General features: G+C 43.2%; 1 protein-coding gene across 2 annotated transcripts; it reads left to right on the plus strand.

The window, feature by feature from the left end:
* Positions 1-1,011: 1,011 nt before the first annotated feature.
* Positions 1,012-8,987, plus strand: DEFB121 (defensin beta 121). 2 transcript variants are annotated; one of them, XM_030826576.1, is made up of 2 exons: positions 1,012-1,228; positions 8,747-8,987. In XM_030826576.1, the coding sequence occupies exons 1-2, from the start codon at positions 1,207-1,209 to the stop codon at positions 8,917-8,919; spliced, it is 195 nt and encodes a 64-aa protein (XP_030682436.1). In that variant the 5' UTR covers positions 1,012-1,206; the 3' UTR covers positions 8,920-8,987. The 2 variants fall into 2 exon arrangements, with proteins under 2 accessions (XP_030682436.1, XP_003273532.1); XM_003273484.1 differs by lacking the exon at positions 1,012-1,228 and adding an exon at positions 7,581-7,752.
* The last annotated feature ends 1,120 nt before the right edge of the window (positions 8,988-10,107 follow it).

Raw genomic sequence — 10,107 nt, forward strand, 5'->3', positions numbered from 1 at the left:
TGCAAGGGTTCCATTTTCTCCACAGCCTCGCCCACAATTGTCTTTCGTTGTTTCGATAATTCTGGCTTTCTGCATTCTAAGCCCATTGTAGGATTGTACTTCTGGCCCTCTTGTGGTTGGATGGAGCCATGTCACTGTCGTAGCCAGTGAGTTATGAGGTGGTTACATTTTACTTCCAAGGCCAGGGCATATAATGGCCAGTTGAAGACTCTCTAGAGCTCTCTTTTCCTCTGCCATGGTGATCAGCACCAAATGAGTGGCTACCTAGTCAGCCTGGGTTCCACACTCAGATATGGGGCAGTGTCCCCAGCAACCCTTCAGTGGATATGCAGCATGTATGGGAAATAGACAAACAGACCTTTGTTCTTAGAAGCCACCAAGATTCTTCTTTTTTTGGTTACTGCGGCATACCATAGTTTATCCTAACACAGCTGGCTGTTAGATGACAGTATCCTTACTGCTCTGAATTCCTGGTGCTCAGGAGAGTGCTCTGTACATAATAGATACTTAATCAAGATTTAATTTATTTAGAAAACATTTCTTGTGTGTGCTTTTGAGGGATATGAAGCTCATTTAAAAATACTTGTTTTCCATTTTCCTCAATAAGTGGTAAGCATGTTAGGGACAGAAACCCTCTTGAACATTTCTGGCCTCATCTCCCGGCACCTTTGTCCTTAGTCCACAGGAAACCTAAAATGGCCTGGGTAGCTTTGGATGTGGAGTAGTTAAAGGCCCTTGAGGAGGGATGAGAAGCTGATCTGACAAGAAGAGAGCAGTGGTTCGTTCCTGGACAAGAAGACAAATGAACAATTGAGGGAAAGAGCAACTTCTGGAAAGATTTGGTAACAGTAAAGAGAAGAGGCCAGTGAAGAGATCTTGGGAGGGACAAGGAGAGCTGGGAAAAGCGATAAGCTTGGAAACATGCTCTGATAAAAAGCCAGGCTTTTCCTCTGTTATCTTTCACCAGTGCCCGAACACAGTTACATCGTATACACTGTGGACACAGAGGAGAGCTGTCCTTGAGCCTCGACTCTGGGTGAGCCCTCTGGGTCTTAGAATTGAGATGCAATTTTCAAACCTGAAGATCACGGTGAGCAGAGAGATCTCTGAGCTACTGCCAATCCTAATGTCCCTTGTATTGAACGTTGACTGTGTTGGCAATGAAAAGCCAGAAGAGCCTCAAGGAGGAAAGAGGTCAATAGCCAAATGTTTCAAGAAGTCAAGGAAGGTGAGAATTCATAGTAAATAACAGTAACTACCAGTTATCAGAGGCTTTCCTCTGTGCCAGGCACTATTCCGTGAGCTTTACAAGCATCACCTAATTTAATCTTCACAGCAAACCTCTGCTGTCAGTAGTATCATCTCCATATTACAGATAGTTAAACTGAAGTTCAGAGACATTAACTAACTTGTTCAAAGTCACTTGGCTAATATGTGGCAAAATGAGGATTTGAACCCAGGTTTATCTGGCTCCAAAGCTTGTATTCTTTCCATTTCCCCACATTACCCCTATGGATAGATTGTCAAACATCATTTCAAATAAATCGAAGAAAAAAGCCCAACCTATCCATTACCATTGCTAGTTACACATAGCACCAGGAACCAGAGAACTGGAATATAATAGAACCCCAGAAAATCTCCAAGCCTTATTTGGGCCTGAAGTTTCATCTTCTTTGCCCACTACCCTCCTCCAATGCTTCCTATCCCCAAAGATTACAAAGAAGTGATATGTAGATATATTTCCTTTCCCTGCTGCAGGGCTGGGAGCAAGGAACTATCCAGAAGTGAGTGGAAGAAATCTGAGAAGGGAGTAGAAGGGTGCTGGGCAAACTCTTTGATTAGGGTCACTTATGACTTATGGGTCAAAGCAAGAGTCAATGGCCAGGCAGAACCAAACAGGTTCTGAATTTTCTGAATTTCAGATACCACCCTATCTTCTACTAAGCCAGAGATGGCAGTGGTACCCACTTGAGGCTCAAAAAGAGGGGAATGATGTTGAATTAAGGACCACAGCACTGCAGAAACCTACCTAAAGGGGTTGAGTACACTGAATTGGACTTAGGTCCAGGTAACTGTGTATATCTTTAATATGTGGACTCCAGGCTCCTGGACACTTCACAGCACCGTCCACTCATCAGTACCAACCTTTCTCTGCTGAGTGCCTCCTACCTTTCTTCATCCTCAGGTAATTTTCCTAACGTACCATTTGCAGATTCATCTGTAGTTCTGTAATCTTTGGAAAACACATATTCTCTCCTCAGATCTTTATCGCTTTCTTATTTTTTTGCTCTGCTTTCATACATTCTTTTCTCCTTTTCTTTTTTTACTGAAGTGCATTCACCCCATCTATTGAGAGCATATGATATCACTTCATGTGTGGCAACAAAGAAAAGCTGAAATTTGCAGATATCAGTAAGGGAGGTTGTTCCACAGTTTTCTATCCTTTTAAAATGGTTTATCTCTATTAGATAATGAATAAGATTATGTTTAGCCAATCAGATTATTTCCTTGGAGAGCTTGGAATGGGAGTCTTGGCAACATGGTTGGATATCAGTAGTTAAGATGTGGAATCTTAAGCAGAATCTAAGAATGGTGGGCACTCCAGAACTGTAGATGTATATAGTTCAGCTGTGGGGAGTCCTCTTTAGCTCACGAAGCAATCAAGGCATTTTGTTTCACAGTCTTTTGTGACAGATAGGAAAAGGCTCTTTTATGAGAGTCTTCTCTACTGCTGAAAACTACTATTAATTCTGATAAATCTTGCACATAATGGATTCAGGTCATCCCTTTATTAGGCAGCCTTATTCTGCTTATCAGTGTTCACAAGAGCAAACTTGCAGGGCTGTGATGGAGTTCTTTAAAGAAGGGAATTAGATCTCAAAACCATTCAGTGTAGATGAAACTCTGTGCCACTGGGGGTTCCTTGGATGCATAAAGAAAGTACCTTCTAGACTAAGACTTCTGCAAGGATGGTGCTCCCATGAGTTGCTCTCTCTTCTCTCTCTCTCTTATTTTTCAAGGCTCTCAGCCCAGTATCTTACCCTTCCAACCGGAAACAATCCCCTTTCTCAAGAGTGGAGGAAGTTGTGCCATTTGCTTGAATGGCATCTCAGGTTTCCTCTCTGCAGCCCCTTCTGGAAGGAGAGGAAATGGGTTCCAGTCCAGGGGGCTGATACCTTACTAACGATCTTTAGAAGTAAGCCCCTTGTAAATATAGCACTTTATTTTAGTCCTCTGTTGCAGAGGGTTATGTATTTATGGCAGATTTATCATAGTTGGCCTTATACAAAGTCGTTCTCTTATTTTATTTTACTGATTTATTAACTTTTATCCCCATAATCAACTCCTATCCATCTCTCACATAGGCAACTCCTACAATGTTTAACTCCTATGATGTATCTTGTTACCCAGGTAGTGAGCATAGTATATAATAGGTAGTTTCTCAGCCCTTGCCTCCCTCCCTCTCTCCTGACTCTAGTAGTCCCCAGTGTCTATGGTTCCCATCTTTATGTTCACATGTACCCAAGGTTTGTCTCCAACTTGTAAGTGAGAACATGTGGTATTTGGTTTTCTGTTTCTGCATCAGTTGGCTTAGGATAATGACCTCCAGCTGCATCCATGTTGCTGCAAAGGATGTGATTTCATTCTTTTTGATGGCTGCATAGTATTCCATGGTATATGTGTACCACATTAAATGTGTATATATTTTAAGTGGTTTTATGTTATTTATCTGATTCTGTTGCTTATTTAAAAAACTAGCACAGGTTTTTTTTAAAGTCAACATTTTTGAAGTATAATTTATATAAAATATAATTGTGTAAATTTTGATGAGTTTTGACATCTGCGTATAGAAAATTTTCATCACTCTGAAAGTTCCCCCATGCCCCATCTCAGTCAATGCCCTCTTCCTCCCATCAGCCCCAGGCAACCACTGATCTGTTTTTTTGTCACTGTAGATTAGGTTTGTGTTTTCTGGAGTTTCATGTGAATAAGCTGGTTCAGTATGTTCTTTTTTGGTCTGGCTTTTTCCACTCAGGCTAATGCTTTTAAAAAAATATTTATTATTATTTTTATTATTATTATTTTTTGAGACAGTGTTTCGCTCTTGTCCAGGCTGGAGTGCAGTGGCACGATCTTGGCTCAGGTTCACTGCAACCTCCGCCTCCCGGGTTCAAGCAATTCTCCTGCCTCAGCCTACCGAGTAGCTGGGATTACAGGCGCCTGCCACCATGCCCAGCTAATTTTGGTATTTTTAGTAGGGACAGGGTTTCACCATGTTGGACAGGCTAGTCTCGAACTCCTGACCTCAGATGATCCACCCACCTTGGCCTCTCAAAGTGCTGGGATTACAGGCATGAGCCACCGCACCCAGCCTGCTCTTTAGGTTCATCCATATGTTGCATAGCAGTGGTTAATTCTTTGTTGCTGAATAGTATTCTATTACATGGAGATATCAGAATTTCTCTGTTTACTAATTAATGGACTTTTGGGTTGTTTTCTCTTATGCTGAAATAAGTTACTATGACAATTCAAGTTTTGGCATGGACATATGTCTTCATTTATCTTTGATAAATACCAAGGAGTGGAGTTGTTTGGTTGTATGATAAGTGTATGTTTAACTTTATAAGAAACTGTTAAACTGTTTTTCCAAAGTGGAGATACCAAGAAAATCAGCAATAATTTTGTTTATTTAATTTTTTTTAACAAATTTTTTTAAAATAGAGGAGGGACCTTGCTATGTCATCCAGGCTGGTCTCAAACTCCTGGCCTCAAGCGATCTGTTTGCCTTGGTACTTTTTTTTTTTTTTTTGAGATGGAGTTTCACTCCTGTTGTCCAGGCTGGAGTGCAATGGCACCATCTCGGCTCACTGCAACCTCTGCCTCCCAGGTTCAAGCAATTCTCCTGCCTCAACCTCCCGAATAGCTGGGGTTACAGTCGCTCACTACCACACATGGCTAATTTTTGTAGTTTTAGTAGAGATGAGGTTTCACCATGTTGGCCAGGCTGGTCTCGAATTCCTGGCTTCAGGTGATTCACCTGTCTCAGTCTCCCAAAGTGCTGGAATTACAGGCGTGAGCTACCATGCCCAGCCAGTACATTTTTAAATAGTTGAAAATAATCAAATTTCATTTAGAGATGTGAAAATTATACAAAATTTAAACTTGAGTGTCTATAAATAAGTTTTATTGGAATACAGCCACACTCATTTGCTTATATATTGTCTGTGAGTACTTTTGTCCTATAACTGTAGAGTTGAGTAGTTGTGATAGTTGTGGCCAGCAAATCCTAAAGTATTTACCATCTGGCCTTTATAGAAAAAGTCTGGTGACCTCTGGAGCATCAATTTTTCTTCAGACAACAAGAAAATTTACCTTGTCTTTTTTTTGTTTTTGGAGACAGGGTCTCTGTTGAGCTGGCTGGAGTGCAGTGGTGCAATTTTAGCTCATTGTAGCTTCGACCTCCTGGGCTCAAATGATTTTCCTGCCTCAGTCTCCCTAGTAGGTAGGATTACAGCTTTGCCCCACCATGCCCGGCTATTTAAAACTTTTTTTGTGTGTGTGTAGAGATGGAGTCTCGTTATGTTGCCGAGGCTGGTTTCAAACTCTTGGCTTCAAGCAATCCTCCTGCCTTAGCCTCCCGAATTGTGGGGATTACAGGCAGGAGCCTCTGCTCTTGGCTTGTTGTTTTCTTCCATGTTAGAAAGAAGATATTCCTCTTGTTAGTATGTCTTTATTTCTGTCCATTTTGAAATGACAGACCTAGGCCAGGTGCAGTGGCTCACACCTGTAATCCCAGCACTTTGGGAGGCTGAGATGGGTGGATCACCTGAGATCAGGAGTTTGAGACCAGCCTGGCCAACATGGTGAAACCTCGTCTCTACTAAAAATACAAAAATTAGCTGGGTGTGGTGGTGTGTGCCTATAGTCCTAGCTACATGGGGGGCTGAGGCAGGAGAACTGCTTGAACCCGGGGGGCAGAGGTTGCAATGAGCTGAGATGGTGCCACGGCACTCCAGCCTGGGCAAAAGAGCAAGACTTTGTCTTAAAAAAAAAAAAGAAAAGAAAAAGAAAAGAAAGATAGACCTTACCATTATTGTCCTAAAAAGCACTTGGCTCTTTCCTGATTTATCTGCTGGCCTTGTGTATAAGTTAGCCATTACTATGTAATGTTCCACTCCAGAACTCAGTGGCTTAATACGGCAATCCTTTATATTTGGCTAGATTGCCCTGCTTGAGGCTGGAGTGCCCAGGGCAGCTCTGTTTCTCACTGCAGATCTGTGAGTCACCAGGAGTAGCTCCGCCCCACATGTCTCTCATCCTCCTTGAACCACTGGGGCATGTTCTTCTCATAGTGACGGCAGGCACAGAAGGGCAAATGAAAACATTCATCATCTCTTAAAACCTAGGCTCACAACTGGCACACCGTCACTTCTGCCCACATATCACTAGCCAAAGCAAATCACATGCCAAGGCCAAAGTGAAGGGAAAACCAAATAGAGTTCTCCTAGGATGAGACCTTGACAAATGTGTGAATTCAAGTAGGGGTGAAGAAGCAGGGCCAAGATTGCAATCTACCATTTCTTTCTTTCTTTTTTGAGACAGAGTCTCGCTCTGTTGCCCAGGCTGGAGTGCAGTGGCACAATCTCGGCTCACTGCAAACTCCGCCTCCCAGATTCAAGCTATTCTCCTGCCTTAGCCTGAATAGCTGGGACTACAGTGGCCCGCCACCACGCCTGGCTAATTTCTTTGTATTTTTTTGTAGAGACAGGATTTCACTGTGTTAGCCAGGATGGTCTCGACCTCCTGAACTTGTGATCTGCCCGCCTCAGGCTCCCAAAGTGCTGGGGCAATCTACCAGTTCGTATAAGAAAGACCAAGCTGGGCATGATGGCTCACGCCTTTAATCCTAGCACTTTGGGAGGCCAAGGCAGGAGAATTGCTTGAGACCAGGAATTCGAGGTTCCAGTGAGCTATGATTGTGCCACTGCACTCCAGCCTGGGCAACAGAACAAGAGTGTCTCAAAAAAAAAGTAATAATAATAAAAAAAAAGACCACAACAATAATAAATGGCTTTTCTTTTGCTACCTATGAGGGTGCTACTTGTTCCTATTAAATACATACTGTTAAAAGTAAGGGCTATGGCTTTCCTGCTCGTTCTACTCCATGAATACTGACATTCTGGTTTCCAGTGGTGATGGCCATGGAGCTATTAAGGTATTTTCCCCTGCTCTGCCCTTCATTTGGTATTACAATGAATCATCAACATATGGGACATCCTAAGATGTCCCTGTTGCTGGGAAGAACCCAAGGCGCACAGAAGTATCACTCCTTTTCTGTCTTATCTCTTTTTCTCTCTCTTTTTTTCTCATTAATGAAAAACAAATTAGTGATGAAAATATTTTTCCCCTTCTTGGTTCTCCAGCTGTATTATAAAATTCTTCAAAGGCAAGGCCGTATCTTCTCTTCGTTAATGTCCCCTCCCCCTCTCCCAGCCTCCGCAGTCAGTGTGGTTGATACCTTCCTTGCCTGCCTGTCTGATCTCTCAAATGACTGTTCCCGTACTGGTTCACTGATCTTGGCTCTGCCATGCTCCTCAAAGCAATAAATACCAGTCTGGACTGCCCAGAATGGAGTCCTCTGTCTGTTTTACCAGTTGAGAAGCCTCCTATCCCTCCCTGATCACTCGTCATTCATGAAGCTCCTTCTTCTGCTTTTGACTGTTACCCTGCTCCTGGCCCAGGTCACCCCAGGTAAACAGGATTTCCAGAAGGGGATGGGAGTCAGGGAACCTGATGAATGTTCAGAGAACTTTGGGGTCTCTGACAGGTTGGGCTGGGAGAATGGCCTGGTGGAGCTCATTGAGGCCTTTAGGTAGTCTCTCTAGTCATGGGGAAGTTTGAGTTCTCTGGTACCAAATGGTCTTCCCAGTGCCCAGTACTTGACCATTCCAACCTTATCTCTGGTTAGCTCTGGAAAAGCTGAACATGAGGGATAGGGTGTAAAGAGAGAGACTTGGGTATGGAGTGTAGAGAAAATGGGGACTTTTTCAAAAACATTCATTGAAAGGATTTGAATTTTGATGTATTGTTGCCTCTAGGAAAATGGTTCTCCAATTTCTGTTTGAGGATTCTGATTCCACTTTTTAATGCAACCTCAAATTATCTGGGTTACCTTAGGTTGTAGGTTCCCTGGAGTAGCTGTTCCTAATTCCCTTGACTGGTTGGGGCCAGAGAAAAGTCTCAGGATGTTGTGAAGAAGGCAGTATGATATTCTTGGGAGTTTTACAGGTGCCCTACAGCTCTTACAGATGTTCGAATGAGTTTATTTAATATTCCTGTCACCTTTCATTGATGTGGTCAGAGGGGGTACCAAAGAACAACGAGAAAAGGTGGCTAATTGCTACTGGGCACCTGGGTACATTATAATATGGGGGAGATAAAACCCTTGGGAGAAGGGTCCTCTTCCCCCCACCAAGGAGCTGGCCAAGGAGGGGAAGCTACCCAGTAGGTCCCATGCCACTGAGTTGGGGGGACTCTGGGAGTTCTAACAGGGGGCACAAGTGAAGGAAGAAAGCGTAGTGGTCTATAATCTCCCTTAAACTTGGGGGATCCTGTGTAAGAGCTTCTTCCCCACAGACCTCCTCATTTCCCTCCTATTCCTCTACTGGGCTTTAGTGTCTTCCGTTCCCACCCTTCTGCTTTCTTTCAAAACTGACCCTGTTCTCTTCTTCCCTTTTGTTTTCAGTCATGAAATGTTGGGGTAAGTCAGGCAGGTGCAGAGCAACATGTAAAGAAAGTGAAGTATACTATATATTATGCAAAACTGAGGCTAAGTGCTGTGTGGATCCCAAGTATGTACCTGTAAAACCAAAATTAACAGACACAAATACAAGCCTGGAATCAACTTCTGCAGTCTGACACCTCTCTTCCAACCTTGAGTCTCAACATCATGGAATCCTGCAGTTCTATTAAATCATTCTTGGCAATATCCTGTTTCTGTCTGATAGTTCCACCTACTTATATTTAGAAACAAGTAAATAAAGAAGAAAGGTTGTGTGTGTGTGTGTGTGTGTCTGTGTGTGTGTGGTGTGCACTTTAGGAAGAACAGGACGGACCAGTAGGTGGTAATAATCTAAACCTTGCAAATAGCTCCTAGTCTGCTGACCCATAGCTGGTCCCAGAGGATATGAATTAAAGAATATTCATTATATCTACTTGATTCCTGTTTTCTTCTGGACAAGCACTGCCAATAGAACATTCTGCCATGATGGAAATATTTCCTATCTGTGTTGTTCAATATGGTAGCTACTAGCCACATGTGGCTACTGAGCACTTGAAATGTGCCCAGTGTGAATGTGGACCCGAAGTTTTAATTTGATTCAATCTAGCTTTAAGTTTATATAGCTAAATGTGGCTAGTGGTGATTGTATTGTACGGCAATGGCTTTAGAGTCTAGGCTGAGCCAGGCTGTGGGTCTCAATCTATGAGGATTTTAGGGGAGTCCAGGTGGCAAGTAAGAGCCCATGATGAACACAAGAACCCATTCTTGGCCCATGGCTTCTCTCTACTCCCACACCAAAGGTTATAACTTTCCCTTGATCATACCTGCAGTTCTGCCCCTCAGGGGATCTTGGGCAATGCCTCTTATGAGTCTTCCTTGTGGTGGACAGTGCTGGCATCAGGCCGTCTGTGGATCCTTGCTCCATCTCTTTCCATTCCCTCTAGTTGTGGCCATGGGACATTAAACTGCTGGCCAATCATTTTCCAGGACTGACCCTGAACTGAGACGACAGGAATTTTACCACATTCAGCCCCATGATCCCAAATATCCCCAACTCTTGCTGCTTATCTGACTAATCTAAAAGAATTTGATTCTTTATCTTGAGTTGAAAAGTTCTATTTGGAGTCGCCTGCCTCCTATTCAGCCCTTTCATATTGGAGTCCTGACCTGGCTTCAGCCTTATGTCCCCAGTTTGCCTTCCTGATGACAAACTTCAGCCTCAGTGTCAGTGCCTAAGTATCACCAAAGCTGTCTAAGGAAGAGCGTTCGACGCAGGATCAGAAGATCTGGGATCAAATCCTTGCTTAATCACATGTCAGCTGCAT

This window comes from Nomascus leucogenys, chromosome 13 (genome assembly GCF_006542625.1).
Source record: "Nomascus leucogenys isolate Asia chromosome 13, Asia_NLE_v1, whole genome shotgun sequence".
In the NCBI taxonomy this organism is placed as follows: Eukaryota; Metazoa; Chordata; class Mammalia; order Primates; family Hylobatidae; genus Nomascus; species Nomascus leucogenys.

Bases quoted from the DNA above. Each gene is read 5' to 3' on its own strand.
- DEFB121 (XM_003273484.1), top strand. From the start codon at position 7,695: ATGAAGCTCCTTCTTCTGCTTTTGACTGTTACCCTGCTCCTGGCCCAG. The intron at 7,753-8,746 runs GTAAACAGGATT...TTTTGTTTTCAG, and splicing joins CCTGGCCCAGGTCACCCCAG to TCATGAAATGTTGGGGTAAG.